We start from the raw sequence: 21,195 nt of genomic DNA on the forward strand, positions 1-21,195 counted from the left end.
ACTTTAGCTGATAAATTATACAAGGAAAAAATACTGACAGTGTTAAGAAATAATTCACTGCTAACATTTCAAATACCTTTTGGGTCACATAACAGGATTAAACCCCTTAAAGAAAGCACTACGGTACATAAATTAAACATTATTATTATTATTATTATTATTATTATTATTATTAAAGCTACAGCTTAGAATTAAAGCTGTTTACAGTATATAAAAATCTATCCGTCAGTAACTGTTAATTATTACACACTGTATATGTGTAAAAATTAAGTTACCGACAGATGTTTATTTTATTTTATCCACATTCACTGGATATGAGCAATCGTGTGCTCTGATTGGTTACTCTACTACTAGGTTATCAGCTCGTATACCGTGAGTAGAGAAAAACAAAATGGCAGAGCGCATCAAATCAGATATATCACTTTATGAAGTATTTAAAAGAAACAGAAATAGCTAAAAGAATATAGTCCCCCCCCCCCAATATCTCCTGTTCCCCGCTCCAGCCCAGTTGGTGTCAGTAATGCACCTTTAAGTTGGTTTGCCAACCACCAAAAAACCCTAAAGAAGACGAAGATGAAAATGGCGGCGCATGTTGCTGAACCAACCAAGGACGAAATAAAAACTTGAAAATAAAACCACAAAGAAAGCAACAAAATATCTCATCTCATCTCTAGCTGCTTTTATCCTGTTCTGCAGGGTCGCAGGCAAGCTGGAGCCTATCCCAGCTGACTACGGGCGAAAGGCGGGGTACACCCTGGACAAGTCACCAGGTCATCACAGGGCTGACACATAGACACAGACAACCATTCACACTCACATTCACACCTACGGTCAATTTAGAGTCACCAGTTAGCCTAACCTGCATGTCTTTGGACTGTGGGGGAAACCGGAGCACCCGGAGGAAACCCACGCGGACACGGGGAGAACATGCAAACTCCGCACGGAAAGGCCCTCGCCGGCCACGGGGCTCGAACCCGGACCTTCAACAAAATATGTACTAAAAATATTTGATGGTAAGAACGCATCTTTTTTTATTCTTCAAGAATTATTATTATTATTATTATTATTATTATTATAATAACATTTTTCACAAATTGCTACGGTCATTTCACCGGTTTGTTTACGTGCTAAGTGGCAATGATTTGGTCGGACATTTGGTACAAAGTTTTTTTTATTTATTGAATTTGCAGAAAATAAAAATAATGCTCCGTTTCTCAAAATCCAGTCAATGTGGATAGAATAAAACAATTATTCCACTCAATCTCGTCATACATGGCTTATAGCCAAGTCGGCGCTATGCACCTCGTCGGCTATCAGCTCATATACGACTAGATTTCATGGAATAACTGTTAAATATACTGTAAACAGCTATAATAGCTACTGATATACAATAAAAGTCTTGGGTACATGTAAAGAAATGCTGTAGACGAAAATGGCTTAAAAAATAAATAACGAAATGAAATGTTTTAACATCAAAAAAATATAAACAGCAGTAAACCCTAATAAATGAAACAGTGTCAGTATTTGGTGTGAGACGACCGTTTGCTTTAAAAAAAAAAATAGTAGTCTCAGGGACAATGAGTGCAGTTTTATAAGGAAATGAGCTGTAGGTTTTACTGAGCATCTTGCAGAACCAGCCACAGTTCTTCTGGACACTTTGACTGTCACACTCGCTTCTTCATTTTGCACAAAACCCAGCAGCCTTCATTGTTTTGTTTTGTTTTGTTTTTTATCTGACAAGTGGTCTCTTATGGAATATGCTGCGCAGATACAAACTTTATTTTCTGTAAGATGTAAGTTTGTGCTGGAAAATGAACATTTGGAACTCTAAAATGTTTTTATACTGACTCGATAATGTAAAAGTTATTAAATAGAAATCTATAAACAAAGTTTGTTATAATAAGTTATAACAAAAATATATATTTCACAGAAATATAATAGTGTGTATTTTATATACACACACATTTTTAAAGTGACATCATTAATTCCAGGCAATGGATTCTATAACTAGGTCATATAAAAATTACCACAGTTTTTATATATAAGATGCCCCAAGAATACAAGGAGATGTGAAGGAAAGCAAAGAGAGCAGTGGCAAAGGCGTATGATGAACAATATGAAAGGTTAGAAACTAAGGATGGACCTGTACTGATTAGCAAGGCAACGAGATCAAGCTGGGAAGGATATGCAGCAGATTAGGCTGATAAAGGATGCAGATGGAAATGTGCTGATAAACGAAGAGTGTGTGTTGAGAAGGTGGATGGAGTATGTTGCAAAGCTGATGAATGAAGAAAACGAAAAAGAGAGAAGGTTGGCAGAGGTGGAGACAGTGAAACAAAAAGTACAGCAGATTAGCAAGGAGGAAGTAAGGAGAGCTATGAAGAGAATGAAGAGTGGTAAGGCAGTCGGCCCTGATGATATACCAGTGGAGGCATGGAGATGCTTAGGAGAGATAGCAGTTGACTTTTTGACGAGATTGTTTAACAGGATCTTGGAAAGTGAGAGGATGGCTGAGGAGAGGAGAAGTAGTATACTGATACCAATATTCAAGAATAAGGGCAATGTTCAGTGCTGCAGTAACTACAGAGGCATAAAGATGACCAGCCACAACATGAAGTTATGGGAAAGAGTAGTGAATGCTTGGCTAAGAGGAGAGGTGGCGATATGTGAGCAGCAATATCGTTTCATGCCAGGAAAGAATACTACAGATGCAATATTTGCTTTGAGAATGCTGATGGAAAAGTATAGAGAAAGCCAGAAGGAGCTGCACTGTGTGTTTGTAGATTTAGAGAAGGCATTTGACAGGGTGCTGAGAGAGGAGTTGTGGTACTGCATGAGGAAATCGGGAGTGGTGGTGAAGTATGTGAGACTGGTGCAGGATATGTATGAGGACAGTGTGACCAGCAGTGAGATGTGCAGTGGGAATGATGGCGGCATTTAAGGTGGCTATTGGATTGCACCAGGGCTCAGCCCTAAGCCCTTTCCTGTTTGCAATGGTAATGGACAGGTTGATGGACGACATCAGGCAAGAGGCCCCATGGACAATGATGTTTTGCAGATGACATTGTGATCTGGAGTGAGAACAGGGAGCAAGTGGAAGAAAACTTAGAGACATGGAGGTACGCACTAGAGAGAAGGGGAATGAAAGGAGCAAGATAGAGTAGATGTGTGTGAATGAGGAGGAGGACAGTGGAATAGTACAGCTACAAGGAATAGAGGTGGTCAAAGCAGAGGAGTTAAAATTATCTGGGATCAGCTGTACAAAGCAATGGCGAGTGCAGAAGAGAAGTGGAGAAGAGAAGTGCAAGCAGGTGGGAATGGCTGGAGGAGAGTGTCAGGAGTGATTTGTGACCAAAGGTGCAAATTAATACAACAGCAGTAGCATAACGTCTGGGGGGAAAAAGGCGTTGATTTGTTAAAAGCAAAGTATCTCAAACTTTCTCAAATATTCTGCAGAGCGGCGGCACGGTGGTGTAGTGGTTAGCGCTGTCGCCTCACAGCAAGAAGGTCCTGGGTTCGAGCCCCGGGGCCGGCGAGGGCCTTTCTGTGTGGAGTTTGCATGTTCTCCCCGTGTCCGCGTGGGTTTCCTCCGGGTGCTCCGGTTTCCCCCACAGTCCAAAGACATGCAGGTTAGGCTAACTGGTGACTCTAAATTGACCGTAGGTGTGAATGTGAGTGTGAATGGTTGTCTGTGTCTATGTGTCAGCCCTGTGATGACCTGGCGACTTGTCCAGGGTGTACCCCGCCTTTCGCCCGTAGTCAGCTGGGATAGGCTCCAGCTTGCCTGCGACCCTGTAGAAGGATAAAGCGGCTAGAGATAATGAGATGAGATAAGATTCTGCAGAGCCCCATTAACCTCATTATTAAAAACTGGAAAAAATGTGGTATAACTGTGACTCTGCCTGGAGGAGGCCATCCACCAAATGTCAATGACCAGGTAAGGAGAGTATTAGTCAGAGAAACAACCAAGAGGCAAAGAGTAACTCTGAAGAAGCTGTAGAAAGCCACAGAAGGGGCTTCTACAGAGTTTGGAGTTTGACATGTTGGAGACATGGGAAAAGGGTTTCTGAGTCTGAGGAGACCAAATTTGAACTTTTGTGTCTTGGCACAAAGCACTGTGTTTGGCAGAACCCTACACAGCCCATGACTCTGAGAACACCATCCCTACTGTTGGACTCCCATGTGCTGCTATAGAAGCCTCCATTCTTCTGAAGACTTTCCACAAGATGTTGGAGTGTGGCTGTGGAGATTTGTGCTCATTCGGCTACAAGAGCATTGAGGTTGGGCTTTGATGTCAGATAAGGAAGCCTGGTATAGTCCACGTTCCAGTTCATCATAAAGGCGTTCGGTGAGGTTGAGGTCAGGGCTCTGTGCAGGCCACTCGAGTTCTTCCACTCCAACCTTGACAAACCATGTCTTCATGGACCTCACTTTGTACACATGAGCATCGTCTTGCTGGAACAGATTTGGGGCCCTTTAGCACCAGTAAAACAAAATCTTAATGCTACAGTAATACAAAGCCATTCTAGACAACTGTGTGCTTCCAACTTTACAGAAGAACCACATATGGGTGTGATGGTCAGGTGTTTGCATACTTTTGGCCATATAGTATATTTGGAGCTTACTGGAGAACAAATGCCTGCAATGGTAGGAATATATGACAAGTTTGGCCTCATTGGCACTTTTTTAACTGACCCCCGTGAAGAAAAGTGTATTTTACAAAAGGTTAAAAAAAAAATCCTGAAGAAATCCTCGGTAAAGCCAGGGTTGGGTTTAGAAAAAACAATACACAGCCAAAGAAAGTGAACACAAAAATTAATATAGGTACAGATGTGTGCACACCTTTTGCTCAGTGCCTTATCAGTTAAACAAGACTTAACATCCAGGTTGGTTTTCCAACATGTCATCATCACAAAATCACTTTCATAGTTATAGAAAGGACACACACACACACACACTAATTACACACACACAAAAAAACTGGTTCCTCAAGAATGATCAGATATCTACTTTTACAGAGTTGTATTTTTTTTTTTCTTAGCCTTCAGCTCTAGAAAGTGCTTTGGGACTAAAGAAAGTACTAAACATATGATCACGTACTATTTCTCTTTCTCTCTGTATCATCAAGATGACTAAAGCTCCTGCCACCCAGTTTGGGAAATCTATTTATGGTATTAAGTCCTTACAATCCCCCCAACACACTACACATGTAGCTCTCAGCAGCCCCTACCCCACTGACCAACAGATGGAGGTCCCAGATTAAAGGACAAAAATCAGACAAGAGTGCGCATATCATGTTAAGAAAAGCTGCTTAGAGTTTAATCAACAGATAAGCTATTTAGCCATTCGTCCACTGCTGCTGAGCTCCACAACACATTCTGTGTTACTCGTTTTAGATACAAGTTCTGCATTTACTGAAAGGCTCTCAGTAGCTGAAAGAAGCCTGCCAGTTTAACAGGACATTGTACGTATATCCCAGGATTGATTTTATTAGCGCTAATTTAGCATGTTAATCACCTATTGTGCCTGTGTCACACTGGTATAGGCTATATACGTCTACTGAAATCAGAAGTAGAGAAATAAAATGAGTTAGAAAGATAAAAAATTTACATCATACAGTTGTGGTCAAAGTTTACATACAGTGACATGAATGTCATCTTGGATATGAAGGTCATGGCAATATTTGGGCTTTCAGTAATTTCTTTGAACTGTTCTTTTTCTGTGGCAGAATGATTGTACAGCATACATCTTTAGTAAAAAAAAAAATACTAGAATTTGGTGCACAAGTTTTAATTTTCTTTGGGTTTTCTGAAATCAACACAGGGTCAAAAATATACATACAGCACACCGAATATTTGGGTAAAATGTCTCTTTGCAAGATTCACCTTGACCAAACATTTTTGTTTACCATGAACAAGCTTCTGGCAGAATTCTGGTTGGATATTTCATGACTCTTCATGGTAGAATTGGTAGAGTTCAATTAATTTTTTTCCCTTGGCATGGACTTGATTTATAAGCACGCTCCATATATTTTCAATAGGGTTGAAGTCAGGACTTGTTTTAAGCTTAATGTTAGCCTGCTTTATCCTCCACAGCCAGCTCTGATGCGTGTTTGGGTTCATTGTCCTGTTGTGACTCCCAATCATGTTCAAGTTTCTGATGGTTTATGCTGAAGAATTCTGAGATAGTCCTCCTCCTTCATTATTCCATCCACTTTGTGCAATGAACCAGTTCCACTGGCAGCAAAACCACCCCAGAGCATGATGATCCTACCACCACCACCAACTGGTACACTGTCCCTCTGTACATGGTGGTCATTGTGGCCAAACAACTCAATCTTTGTCTCATCTGACCATACAGCTATCCTCCAGAAGGCTTTTTCTTTGTCTGTGTGGTCAGTTGCAAACTTTAGTTAAGCTTAAAGGTGTCAATTTTGGAGCAGGGGGTTATTTCTTGGAAAGCAGCCTCTTAGTCCATGGTGAGCTGAACTGCAGACAGGGATCCATCAGCTTCCAGTTCATGGCAGGGCTGTGCCATGGTGGTTCTCACGTTGTTCCTGACCATCCGAACCAATTTCTTTTCAGCTGAGGGTGACAGTTTGGGTTTTCTTGAAGCAAAGTGGCTTGGCAAAGTGACTACACCTCACAATAACTTGGATACAAGTGTTTGAACTGATCTTGGAATTTGCAGTTGTTTAGAAATGGCTCCAAGTGACATTATGGGGTTGTGTACATCTGCAATCCTCTTTCTCAGATCTGTACTGAGCTCCTTGGACTTTCCCATTTTACTGTGCGTTGGTCAATCCAATGAGTGCTGTAAACAAACCCTTTTTATGAAGGCACAGAGAAGCTACCAGCTGTAGTCAATCATAATCATTAACAGGAAGTTAAGAGACCTTGGTCTTGGCAAGATAAAAGACATTTTGGAAGTTTCAGCACCTCTGAATTAATAATCTAAGTGAGCATATGTAAATTTTTGACCCTGTATGGATAATTTTGACCCTGTGTTGATTTCAGAAAAGCCAAAGAAAATTAGAACTTGTGCACCAAATTTTAGTTTTTTTTTAATGAAAGATGTATGCTGTATAATCATTCTGCCACAGAAAAAGAACAGTTCAAAGAAATTACTGAAAGCCCAAATATTGCCATGACATTCATATCCAAGATGACGTTCATGTCACTGTATGTCAACTTCTGACCACAACTGTAGATTTAATGTCCAAATAAATAAGCATTCATTAATAAATCATATAAATGGATGGTATGAAATCTAAGTTTTTGATAGAATGCAGGTAAATATGCTGTCAGTAAAAGAGACAGAGGAACAGTGATAATTAAATTTTACTGTCATTTAATGAAACGTGAACATCTGTGTCTTCTTCCCAGGCCTGTAGAGAAAAGCGGGAGGGTGAACGATAGTGTCGGCCGTGCTGGGAGCCGTCCTATCAGACACTTCCGTTCTAGTTCTGTGCCTACCCCCCTAGTCATAGACAACTTGGTACATTCCAGCATCGGGCCATCAATCAAACCGACCTTTCAGCCTGTATCTCACAGCTGTGAAGAGGGGGGTAGTGGAGGACTCTCGTCGCCACGGAAACAACCTCCTCCCAAACCAAAAAGGGACCCTAACACACGTCTGAGTGCATCCTATGAGGCAGTGAGTGCTGGCCTGAGCATTGCTCCTAAGGACAGTCCTGCTGAGGGTCAAGTCTCACCCTCAGGAAGCCCCCCGAAAACCCAGCTATCCCCCACTGACCGTATGTACAAAATCCTAACACTGCCAGTTACAGCAACATGTACCAGCTTAGTGGTTAATAACTCGTTAATGATTTAGTGTGCTATATCTATGGAGCCACACCTCTCTGAATAGCTAGGAAAATAATTGGTTTTCTGCATGACTTTTAACTGGTTATATCCTGTTTATGACAAACTTGTACTTTTAATCCATTTTACTAAAAGGAGAAACAAAATTAATACCGTAAACCTTTAATGAGCTAAAGAATGTGTAGAATGACTTTTTTTTTTCCCTCCAGCTTGTCATCAGGTCAGAAGGACAGTTTTGACCTGGGAGTAATGAGATAAAATAAGAGCGCTAAAAATGCTTGGTTTTTGTTATGTTGATAAAAGTCAGTGTTCATACAGTGGTGCTTGAAAGTTTGTGAACCCTTTAGAATTTTCTATATTTCTGCATAAATATGACCTAAAACATCATCAGATTTTCACACAAGTCCTAAAAGTAGATAAAAAGAACCCAGTTAGACAAATGAGACACAAATATTATACTTGGTCATTTATTTATTGAGGAAAATGATCCAATATTACAGATCTGTGAGTGGCAAAAGTATGTGAACCTTTGCTTTCAGTATCTGGTGTGACCTCCTTGTGCAGCAATAACTGCAACTAAACATTTGCGGTAACTGTTGATCAGTCCTGCACACCGGCTTGGAGGAATTTTAGCCCATTCCTTCATACAGAACAGCTTCAACTCTGGGATGTTGGTGGGTTTCCTCACATGAACTGCTTACTTCAGGTCCTTCCACAACATTTCCACTGGATTAAAGTCAGGACTTTGACTTGGCCATTCCAAAACATTAACTTTATTCTTCTTTAACCATTCTTTGGTAGAACGACTTGTGTGCTTAGGGTCGTTGTCTTGCTGCATGACCCACCTTCTCTTGAGATTCAGTTCATGGACAGATGTCCTGACATTTTCCTTTAGAATTCACTGGTATAATTCAGAATTCATTGTTCCATCAATGATGGCAAGCTGTCCTGGCCCAGATGCAGCAAAACAGGCCCAAACCATGATGCTACCACCACCATGTTTCACAGATGGGATAAGGTTCTTATCTAAACTAAAAAGTTCTATTTTGTTCTCATCCGTCCACAAAACGTCTTTCCAATAGCCTTCTGGCTTGTCCACGTGATCTTTAGCAAACTGCAGACGAGCAGCAATGTTCTTTTTGGAGAGCAGTGGCTTTCTCCTTGCAACCCTGCCATGCACACCGTTGTTGTTCAGTGTTCTCCTGATGGTGGACTCATGAACATTAACATTAGCCAATGTGAGAGAGGCCTTCAGTTGCTTAGAGTTACCCTGGGGTCCTTTGTGACCTCGCTGACCATTGCTCGCCTTGCTCTTGGAGTGATCTTTGTTGGTCGACCACTCCTGGGGAGGGTAACAATGGTCTTGAATTTCATCCATTTGTACACAGTCTGTCTGACTGTGGATTGGTGGAGTCCAAACTCTTTAGAGATGGTTTTGTAACCTTTTCCAGCCTGATGAGCATCAACAACACTTTCTGAGGTCCTCAGAAATCTCCTTTGTTCGTGCCATGATACACTTCCACAAACATGTGTTGTGAAGATCAGACTTTGATAGATCCCTGTTCTTTAAATAAAACAGGGTGCCCACTCACACCTGATTGTCATCCCATTGATTGAAAACACCTGACTCTGATTTCACCTTCAAATTAACTGCTAATCCTAGAGGTTCACATACTTTTGCCACTCACAGATATGTAATATTGGATCATTTTCCTGAATAAATAAATGACCAAGTATAATATTTTTGTCTCATTTGTTTAACTGGGCTCTCTTTATCTACTTTTCGGATGTGTGTGAAAATCTGATGATGTTTTAGGTCTTATTTATGCAGGAATATAGAAAATTCTAAAGGGTTCACAAACTTTCAAGCACCACTGTAGTGCCTCAGTGTCTCATTTGCACATATGCCTTGAGCATAATTCGAATGGATTTTGTGTGTCTAGTCCCATAAATAGTATGTTCTTAATAATTGAGGTAATTTGTTTTGAGTATTTTAAAGTCCATTTTACTGCTTAATTGCAATAAAATCAAAACAGATGGTCTAAGTCAATAGGATATCTGTTGCTAAGTCATCAGCAGGATGTGAATATCAGTTAAGAGGTCAATAATCTTTTGTGCTTTGTGTTAACATCTCCCTCTTGTCTTCTGTCTTTCCACAGCTCTCTCTAAACCTCGTCCTCACAGCGATGACTACAGCACCATGAAAAAGATTCCTCCTCCCAAGCCCAAACGCAGCCCCAACACCAAGCTCACAGGCTCTTATGAGGAGATCTCATCTGCTCCTGTGCGCCCTACAGACATGAAGTTGGCATGTCTGGCACACAGCGGAAACTTTATGGGCTTTGTTCAGCGGACAGCCTCTGATGACGGACCGCACCTGGCCACGCTGAGCGTACAGCCAGGCCGTGATGACGAGGATGTCTACATCGAGATGGTGAGCACCTGCAGGGCTCTGAGCATGGCTAATTCTCACAGTCCAGAGCAGAATGAGGCTGTGTATGAGGAAATGAAGTATTACCCGCATGATGAGGGTGGAACTGTTGTTCCCCAAGTCCCCAAGCCTGAAGTGTGTGACTCCACCCCCTTCAGCTGTACTAGTATTGCAAAGCTGCCGCAGAATCTAGAGCCCAAGAGACCCGTAGCCCTCATCGAGCATCCGAGCATGCTTATAGGACGTCAGCAAAGCTGGGATGGTGATAAAAGGAGTGAAAAAATGAAAAAAGATGGGACGGCATGTGACATTCCGGCTCCTTTCCCCAACCTGCTACCACATAGGCCCCCTCTGCTAGTGTTTCCTCCATCTCCAGTCACATGCTCTCCAGCCTCGGACGAGTCCCCCCTCACCCCTCTTGAGGTAAAGAAGCTGCCAGTGTTTGAGACAAACCTCAACTACTCCAGCCAAGATGGTGGCAGCCCGCTTTCTCCGCAGTATAGTCGCCAAAGAGCTGACTCCTCCCCTAGCCTTTCTGTCTTAATACCTGACAAATCTACTCCACCACTGACTCCACCCCCACTCGCAGCTCCTCCTCCACCGTATCGCCCACCATCACACTTCACCTTCCCCCCTGAAGTGAACTTCCTGGTCTTGAGCCGTGCCAATGCGGAATCCAAAGTGGCTCAGAAAGGAGGGCACAGTTCAGCAGAGACACCTCCAGGCAGTGCCAAGCCTCCCTTCTCACCAGTGAAGACTTCTCGGCCTGAGCCACGTCGAGCACACTCATGTTCATCTTCACCACTGCTGTTCAATCCAGCCAATGGGAGGGCCCTCACAAGCCCCCTTGATGAGCTAAATACGCTTTTCACTTCAGGACGCAGTCTGCTTCGCAAGTCCACAACCGGGAGGAAGATTAGAGATAGCGGTGAGTCTGTGTGTGGTGTGCGTGTACGTATACATTTTTGTTTTGTCATTTTTGAAAACACTCGTACTTGTCTTTTAAGATGTAGGAAGAAAGAGTAGCACTATAGTCTGTTGCCTTCAGGGACAACTGTGAGTACACGTGGAAACACCTGCAGAGACACTGAAGGATGTTTTTATATAAAATCCCATTATGTTGGCTATCATTATTGGTTTCGCTCTTTTTATTGAGAGCCAGGCCTTGCAATGTCAAAAAGAGTCAAGTCATTGTTGACAAAAATAGAAAACGTTTATTGTAAAAGCTATAATGCTTTTTAAAAAAGCCACAAAAGTCAAGTCAGTGTGTGTAAATACAACAGGCCATGGCTTGGCTTTGTGCTTCATCTCCTGTGGGAGGCTGCTGTTACCATACCAAAACATCTCTGTCCAAACCTTGCCATCAAACAGAGCATGAATACTAGCCTGGTGCTTCCCATGCTACGGCCCATGCACACATTCAAAGAATCCTAAATGGCAGTGGTGCGAGTCTTTTGCTTATTGTGGGTCATCGTGAGGATGCCTGATGACGCATTAAAACCGATCCTTTTAGCATGACAAAAAAAAGCCTCCCACACAGAGGCACTGGACTGCTTTCCTACTGGCATAGTACCTAGTGTGTGGGTATGTAGTGGGAGGGGTACAAGTATCTGTTGTCAAGCTGTGCTGAACCCACAGCGTCCCCTCCCCCACTTAACCTTTGTATTCAAATATAGATCTCTTAACCCCATGAGCACCCATCATATGGATTTATGAGCATCAGTTCACCACGACCCTGACCACACCTCAGCTTCCCCCAGCGCTCGCTCTCTCTTTCTCTCTACCTCTCTATACTGCTCTCTCTACCTCTCTTTCACTCTACCTCTCTCTCTATACTGCTCTCTTGTTCTCTTTCTCTCTCGACCTCTCTCTTTTTCTCTCTACCTCTCTCTCTCTCAAAATCTCTACCTCTCTCTATACTGCTCTCTCTGCCTCTCTCTCATTCTTTTCTCTCTCTCTCTCTCTCTCTCTCTCAAAATCTCTACCTCTCTCTATACTGCTCTCTCTACCTCTCTCATTCTTTCTCTCTCTCTCAAAATCTCTACCTCTCTCATTCTTTCTCTCTCTCTCAAAATCTCTACCTCTCTCTATACTGCTCTCTCTCTCAAAATATCTACCTCTCTCTCTACCTCTCTCTATGCTGCTCTCTCTCTCAAAATATCTACCTCTCTCTCTACCTCTCTCTATGCTGCTCTCTCTACCTCTCGCTCTCTCTCATTCTTTCTCTCTCTCTCAAAATCTCTACCTCTCTCTATACTGCTCTCTCTACCTCTCTCATTCTCTCTCTCTCTCTCTCTCTCAAAATCTCTACCTCTCTACCTCTCTCTGTGCTGCTCTCTCTACCTCTCTCATTCTTTCTCTCTCTCTCTCAAAATCTCTACCTCTCTCATTCTTTCTCTCTCTCTCAAAATCTCTACCTCTCTCTATACTGCTCTCTCTCTCAAAATATCTACCTCTCTCTCTACCTCTCTCTATGCTGCTCTCTCTCTCAAAATATCTACCTCTCTCTCTACCTCTCTCTATGCTGCTCTCTCTACCTCTCGCTCTCTCTCATTCTTTCTCTCTCTCTCAAAACCTCTACCTCTCTCTATACTGCTCTCTCTACCTCTCTCATTCTTTCTCTCTATCTCTCTCTCAAAATATCTACCTCTCTCTCTACCTCTCTCTATGCTGCTCTCTCTACCTCTCTCTCTTTCTTTCTCTCTGTCTCAAAATCTCTACCTCTCTCTATACTGCTCTCTCTACCTCTCCCATTCTTTCTCTCTCTCTCTCTCTCTCTCTCTCTCTCTCTCTCACTCTCTCAAAATATCTACCTCTCTCTCTACCTCTCTATGCTGCTCTCTCTCTCTCTTTCTTTCTCTCTCTCTCTCTCTCAAAATATCTACCTCTTTCTCTACCTCTCTCTATGCTGCTCTCTCTACCCCTCTCTCTCTCTCTCATTCTTTCTCTCTCTCTCAAAATCTCTACCTCTCTCTCTACCTCTCTGTGTCTGTGTGTTGGGGGAACTCCATTAGAACTCCATTGGTACTAACTGATACTTTAGTGAGTGTCGTCAAATTGAAGAAGTTGGATATAAATGCTGACTGTCTTATTAATGTCCACACTCTAAAAGACAACTGATCGAGGCAGTGAGTTGAACCCCATAAACATATGCAGTTACAAGGGCAGAGATGGTAAACGGCCAAAGCTGAGCAACATGAAAGCAAAGTAATCGGTAGGGAAAGTTGGTTTTGCACACCCCACAATGACGAGCTTTCACAATGTGAATACTAGTCTTGCTAATTAGACACAGGTATATTAATGAGCTAGAGTGATACAGTGGAGCACTGAAAAAAAAAAACAGGCAAGGGGGAGACTGCATGTTAAACTGTACTTTTCTCTGAGTGATGTGTAAATAATGGCTCATCCTTGATCATACTGTCATGATGGAGCACCTTGAATAGACCTTATTCGTCTTTGCATTTCATTTTTTCAGGTGTTTAAAGATGTACACCCCTACACACTCCTGCACACTTTTCACGAAACATTGATTTGCTAGTCTATTATTTCTGCTCTGTGCACTGGGCATGTCAAATTACTTAAAGATTTAGGATCAAATGCATGTTTAAATTAATGAGCCCATAATTTTAGATTGCCACAGACAGAAAGAACATTAGCAGTAGAGCTAAACTGGGCACTCAAGTAGCATAAGCTGGGAAAATAATAAACAGGTAGCACAATCATTTTATCATAATCTTTATTGTTTTGGATTTGTTTAATCTATTTATATCTAGTGACTTCTTTGGTTGGAGATGTTAGGCCTGTTTTTACATTACTTCTGTTTCTCGTTTACCATCTTTACTTAGAAATGATCAGTAGTAATATTGATGATAATCTAATACTAACCTCTTGGATATTTAACAGTTATTCCACGAAATTGAGTCATACATGAGCTGATAGCTCATGTATAAACCATGTACAACGAGATTGGCTATAAGCCATGTACGACGAGATCGACCGGAATAACTGTTTTATTCTATCCACATTCACTGGATTTTGAGAAACAGGGCATTTTTATTTTTTGCAAATTCAGTAAATAAAAAATTTATACAAAACGTCCGACAAAATCATTTCTGCTTAGAATGTAAACAAACCAGTGAAATGACAGGAGCAATTTGTGAAAAAATGTAAAAATAATAATTATTGAAAAATACAAAAGATACGTTTTTACCATCTCATACTTTTATTCCATATTTTGTTACTTTTTTTGTAGTTTCTAGGGTTTTGTTTTTGAGTATAGGTTTTATTTTGTCCTTGGTTGGTTCATCAGCACGCACCGCCATTTTGTTTTTCTCTACTCACGGTATATGAGCTGATTAGCCTAGTAGTAGAGTAGCCAATCAGAGCATGTGATTGCTCATATCCAGTGAATATGGATAGAATAAAAACATATAGACATATAATTTATTCATGGGTCATTAAGCAAAAATATTACAAATATTTATGTACTATGTGTAGACAAATATGAGTATAGAAATAAACTAGCCATGATTCAGGAAACTCTACATGAGATGCCATTTTATCGCATGACACCATGGTCACACCTTCACACACACACATTTGCACCGAGGAGCAATTTAGCATCGCCAGTCCACCTACCTGGACTGATTTATGGTGGAAAGAACCCAGAAGAATCCCATGCGGACACAAGGAGACCATGTGAAACATTAATCTGAGCTCAGGATCAGACTGGGAACTGTGGTGCTGTGAGGCAGCGATGCTACCCTGCTGAACCAGCTTGGATAGCATTTGAACAGTTTTTGACAAATTGTGTCAGGATGTACAGTATGCTTTTAGTTTACAGCGGGTGGTGATAAGTAGCGTAACTGCATCAATGCAATACAAAATAGTCTCATATGCACATACAGAAATGATACCAACTGCCATCGCTTGTGAAAGGACCATGCGACTCAAAGAATAATGCACCATTAATGTGTCCTGGTTATATAGCTACATTCATATACAGCGTATATTATACTCAACCAGCTCTAGTGCATTGGACTATAGAGTCATTTCTATTAATGTATACAAATTTATAATCTTCCTTAAAGCAGGCAAAAAAGAGACAAGAACCCAGATACTGAAACACTCCTGAGCCTATTCGACTGAATCTGTCCCTGCTTATTCATTCCTGTACGAGGGTTCATCTGTAATAATACTGCAAGAGTGTGAAAATCCAGACTCAGAAGCCACCACCTCCCTTTATGGTAGAGGCTAAAGGGGGCATAGGGGGTATTAGCACTAGGTTCATCAATATTACATGAGCAGAAGATGATAGTCATGAAATATTAAATTTCAAAGTCCTCTAGTCTGTGCACAGGTACTGTAACTCCACAGCAAAGTGTGTGTGATTCCCTGGAGAAAGAGTGAGGATTCAAGGCTTTATTGTTACATACACATCAATGCTGCAAGGTATCAATGCATTGTATACAGTGAAATTCTGAACCGTCTCACTCCTCCATAAATATAATGAAAAGAATAAACTAGTAGTAATAAGGATAAAATATGCATAAGAATATATAAATAAAATGTTATTCAAAATGAAATCTAAAATATGGGTAAGTAGAATAATAAGGTGCAAAGTGGAAAAAGTATGATCTATAAACATGCTCAATGTCCAGTCTGGTACCCTTACACCTAACTAATGATGGAGTTCAGTTTCCTGATGGCTTGGGGATTTAAAATAAATAAATAAATCTATCTCTGAGCCTGCTGTTCTGGAGTGGATGCTCCGGTAGCTCCTGTTGGATGGTAATTTTCAAGCATTAAGGCCAAGTCTGTGTGAGGAGGAAATATTTACTTAAACTCCTATGTGCGAATGATTGTCTGGTTGTGACATCCCTGACATATAAATCATCATCATCCCCAAGCTGTTTAAAAGCATGTCATCCAATGTGCCAGTGGTTACGGTGTTTTTTGTTTTTTTTTTTAAAGCCACACGCTGTATCTGATACCTTGGTAGTTTGTTCACTGATAACAATCCAACCACCTGTCATTAACAAGATGGACCTGACGGATCACAAGGCATCTCAAATAGACACATCTTTGGACATATATACTAGTATGTCATGATCTTGTATTATAGATCACACGGCATCATACGCTTGCATCATACAAGCAAAACTGGATATGTGAATGATCTGACTGTATGTCAGCATGTTCATTCTGATATCAGTGAAACCTAGAGGGAGAAACTGAGTGCAGAGCTGGGAGGAGCCTCTATGTTGACTCGGTTTCAACTTCTGCTTTATTAATGAGATGACCCGTCCATCATCTTGAGTGAAAGGGGTGTCCTGTGAGGTGTCATGTTCCATGCCATGTTCCTGTTTTGAAGAGCCAGGAAGATAAAGGAATTGATTATGGAGTGAAAAATGTGTAGAAGTGGTGGCTGGTACAGAAATGGCTTTTATTTAAACTTTAACTGGTGTATATAGTATAAATGACCGATAATTAGGTTTAAGAATATGTATCATTAGTAAACACATTTCCTGAGCATTTTAGAAGCTTTTCGAAAACATAATTAAATTCTGTTGATCAGACATATGGCATTCCAAATAATAGCAAGAGACATTAACTCACCTCCATGTTAGCTCTAGACCATGTTTAGGTTGCAGAATTCGAGGTCATCAGAGCTGCCTGAGAGCATGCTGTAATGGAAACGATGGCAGTGTGTTGGAGGGGCAGCTGACCCTCTGTTCTAAATTCATCTCCGCAACGGTGAGATCTAAGCAGGCCTACATGCCGTATGGATTAACAGTTCTCCTGCTGCTTCCGCTGCTTTCTGTCCTGGCGTCAGCACCGGGCTCCCATCACTCCCCCCGTGGCCGAGCATTGCAGCTGCTATGGTTTGTGGCAGGTGTTTGCCTTCCTTCCACCATGTCATCACATGGAGGCCAAATGTCACTGTTTTGACCTGTTGACATATATATATATATATATATATATATATATATATATATATATATATATATATATATATGGAACATTTACATGGGGCTCAGATTTCATGTGTATATAATACGGAGTTGCACTTTGAATGTGTGTCAGAAGAAGTTTAAATCACAGAAAGTCATGTGTCTCTTGATGTACTTGAGTTGATCTTTCTTTCCTCAGGTTTTTCCAACTCCAACATGAACCTTCCAGGAAGAGAGGAGCAAGGTCCTACCACTTCATCACCGCAGCTACAGGACAAAAACGCCAATCACCGCACATCCTCACCCAACTCCCCCATTCCTGCCCCCATGGAGAATGGCAACCAGATCTCCAATGGTAATCTCCAAAATCTAGTTGCGTCAGAACAAGGATATGTATTAAGTTTGCTACAAGCACTGAGCATGAAGAGTCACTGTGGAGAAAGCCTTGATGCAGTCTCTTCAGTGTATAAAAAGTGTCTGGACTAAAGCCTTGTGTGGTCCAAAGACAAATCACAAAGGTGACAGCAAAATACATTTATTCATATCCTTTAGGGATATAAACATCATAATTACGAGTCCAGTTCCCCAACAGTGACCTTGCTCTAGGAGGTGTGTTTAAGCAGCCACATGATCAGCTAGTGTAACCTTGACCCGGTTTACCGTGACGCATAGAGAATGGCGATCCCCAGCCATGAGGAAAAGGAAGTGGGTTGATCCAGAAGCTATCAGAGAGGGAGTCCATGATTAGTCTGAAAGGCTCTGGAATTGATAGTGTCCCTATGAGCCATCAGTCCACCTATGGTGTGTCTCTCCATCTTGCCCTTTGTCAAACCCACACATTTGTCCCTTTAGTGAGGTTCTTTGGTGATATGATCTCTTCTAGAAGTTAAACCTTGCTGCAAAGGCAAATGATTTTTTTATCAAGTTTATCATTATTAAGATTAGCATCACAAGCACCTATGTTAATTAAGATGGGTAGTTATTGTGATTGGTGTGTACAGTACATTGACATACCAGCATGTTTCCTTCTGTCTCAACAGGAACATTAGAGGATGATGGACACCACAAGTCAATTGCATCCAGTGCCTCTACGCTACACAGACATATGGACAGCCACCACACTCAGGTAAACTTAAATGAACTCTGTGGAGTGGCTGGGGTCTCCCAGTGGCACAGGTAATAAAGGTTCATGAAAGTGAGAGCTGAAAGGTCGGTGTCCTTCCAGGCCCATCACTTTGCCAAATGAGTTGAGAGGGGAAGTTATCTGGAGATTATGTTTACTGGGATATCAGTGCATGTACTGTAAAGAAGAGCCAGTGGCACAGATCCTCAGGCCAAAGCTATCACTGTATCCCTGCTCTGCGTCTCACTGTGTCACTGTATGTGTGCAGAGACGGCTAATGCCTACGTTGTATTAAACCTTAATGAAGCTACACGCCAAGAGGTTTCCACTTAATTGACATTTCTCTCTTGCTCTGGCATTTACTTTTCTTAAAGCGAGACGGCCTTTCGATTTCATAAAATCGGTGAAATTTAGTTCCCTCTGAAATTTGGTCATTGTGATATATGTTTATTTCTGTAATATCTCACAAAATATCAGGTCATTCTTTGGCTGGGAAGTTATTTAATTTGAGGAGATTCCCGAGCAAATAATGTGCATGAAAATCACTCGCTTCGCGCAGTCAAGCAGACTGAGGAAGTCCATGTGTGCATGCGGAGGTTTACTTTGACCGTGCACTGACAGGTACATAATTTTGTTGCTAAACGAACAGCTGATCACACCGAGGTGCTCACTGACCACTGATATTTATTAGTTTGGTCCTGCGTTTCCTTTCCTTCGCAACATAACATCTTTTCTTCTCGCTTTCTGTTACTGTAGTCGGTCTTTCACGTTTCATTCGCACACTCACGTCCTCCATTTTTCTCTCCTGTTTCAAATTTGTATCCCACAATGCCTTGCGTGAACGGGGAAAGCCCACCACGTGATGCATGACGTAGTATCTTGAATTAGGTCATGGTGAAGCAGGAAAAAATAGTGGAGAATTTAGGGCCACATGGCTTTAAATTCATTAATTGTTCTATTTTTAATAAAACGAATAAAATTGGAAGTCTGTGATTCGAATTCAGTCGCTTTCGGTCCATTAAATGAAAATAATTGGGTGTCAGGGAAAATTCTTTTTATGACCTAAACTTGAAAAATCTGAAAGGCAGCCTACCTTTAAAAGAAAATAGGAAACAATAAAATGATAGGTAATTGAAATTAGTAGTAGACGGAGTCAGAAAGTGTACTAGATTCTGGATTAAAAAGGGACGTCCAAAAAGTTATTTTTATATATATATATATATATATATATATATATTTGTGTGTATGTATGTATGTATATATAAAATCTCATCTCATTATCTGTAGCCGCTTTATCCTGTTCTACAGGGTCGCAGGCAAGCTGGAGCCTATCCCAGCTGACTACGGGCGAAAGGCGGGGTACACCCTGGACAAGTCGCCAGGTCATCACAGGGCTGACACATAGACACAGACAACCATTCACACTCACATTCACACCTACGGTCAATTTAGAGTCACCAGTTAACCTAACCTGCATGTCTTTGGACTGTGGGGGAAACCGGAGTACCCGGAGGAAACCCACGCGGACACGGGGAGAACATGCAAACTCCACACAGAAAGGCCCTCGCCGGCCCCGAGGCTCGAACCCGGACCTTCTTGCTGTGAGGCGACAGCGCTAACCACTACACCACCGTGCCACCATATATATATATATATATATATATATATATATATATATATATATATAAAAAATGTGTGTGTGTGTGTGTGTGTATATGTGTGTGGGGGGGATGTAAAAAATGTAGACTGTATTCTGCAACAAGATGATGATAATCCAAAATCGACACAAAAAGATTGGTTTTCCGTCACCCTTTCAGTCTCCAGACCTGATTTGAAGAAGGCGGTGTATAAAAGATATAAAAGATATGTGAGGAGGAAAAATGGCTGAGCAATCCAGCCACTGTAACAGAGATGTCAGGAAGAATAGAGTGAATATTATAACAGAGGATCCGATAACTGCTTAGAGGAAATTTAAAAATATTATCAATTTTGGTAAAGGGTGGCCATATTGTACACTTTATTATAAAATTTGTACATCATGTTCAGAGATATCAAAATAATATCCACATGTTAATTGAGATTTTTCTGATGTTAACATTTTACCATTTGACATGAAACACACTAAATGTCTTTTGTATAAACAATATTTCATTTTGTCCTAAGATCTATAGCAAACACATCTGCAATGGCCGTGTTGTGTTATCGCATGTTATCCCACGTGTGGATTCTAAATCTTTATCAGGACCGTATGCGAGTACAATATGGAGGCTATACTTTAACATCTGGGGCCTGGGATTACATGACGCGTATGGGGTGACTGGTATCATAAATCACATGTGGATGATGGCCTGAATTGTCAGATCAACACCTAAATCATGCCAAGCACATGTTCCCTGTCTGCTGGCTAAGAGATTTAGATATTCAGCCATGACATTTATGATATCCTGTATGCTGCATGTCCTCCACTGAAATGCCACATGTGTAGAAAGAAACCGGGGTAATGCTATTGAAATACTCAGGCCTTGGACAAATATGGAAACGTGATAAGGGCCATGATTGTGGTTATATACAATCATTCTGCTCACCCTTGAAGTTGGAGTACATCTGATATTTTTGCATGGTGAGATTTCCAAATGCTGCCAATCCTGTACACTTTGTTGAAGCCTTTGGAAAGATATTTTTCAGTGTAGAACTACCTACAGGTCTACACGCCACAATGACCTCCTAATGTATTAACTGTACACACGGAGGGCCTTGTTTATTTGTTTCATACATAATCTCTATACATTTCTCTCACTAAAAAACAAGCGTGTCCTCAGTGTGTGTATGTGTGAAGGAGAGAGACAGGGTTTCATTTCTAGCAAT

At 41.3% G+C, this 21,195-nt stretch overlaps 1 protein-coding gene across 1 annotated transcript in view; it reads left to right on the top strand.

The window, feature by feature from the left end:
* myo16 (myosin XVI) overlaps positions 1 to 21,195 on the top strand; it is a 250,670-nt gene that overhangs the window by 221,742 nt on the left and 7,733 nt on the right. Inside the window, exons 31-34 of the mRNA XM_060929678.1 lie at positions 7,386 to 7,756; positions 9,983 to 11,182; positions 17,407 to 17,562; positions 18,248 to 18,333. Coding sequence (XP_060785661.1) covers positions 7,386 to 7,756; positions 9,983 to 11,182; positions 17,407 to 17,562; positions 18,248 to 18,333 — 1,813 coding nt within the window. The remainder of the gene's footprint in view (positions 1 to 7,385; positions 7,757 to 9,982; positions 11,183 to 17,406; positions 17,563 to 18,247; positions 18,334 to 21,195) is intronic.

This window comes from Neoarius graeffei, chromosome 9 (genome assembly GCF_027579695.1).
Source record: "Neoarius graeffei isolate fNeoGra1 chromosome 9, fNeoGra1.pri, whole genome shotgun sequence".
Taxonomy (NCBI): Eukaryota; Metazoa; Chordata; class Actinopteri; order Siluriformes; family Ariidae; genus Neoarius; species Neoarius graeffei.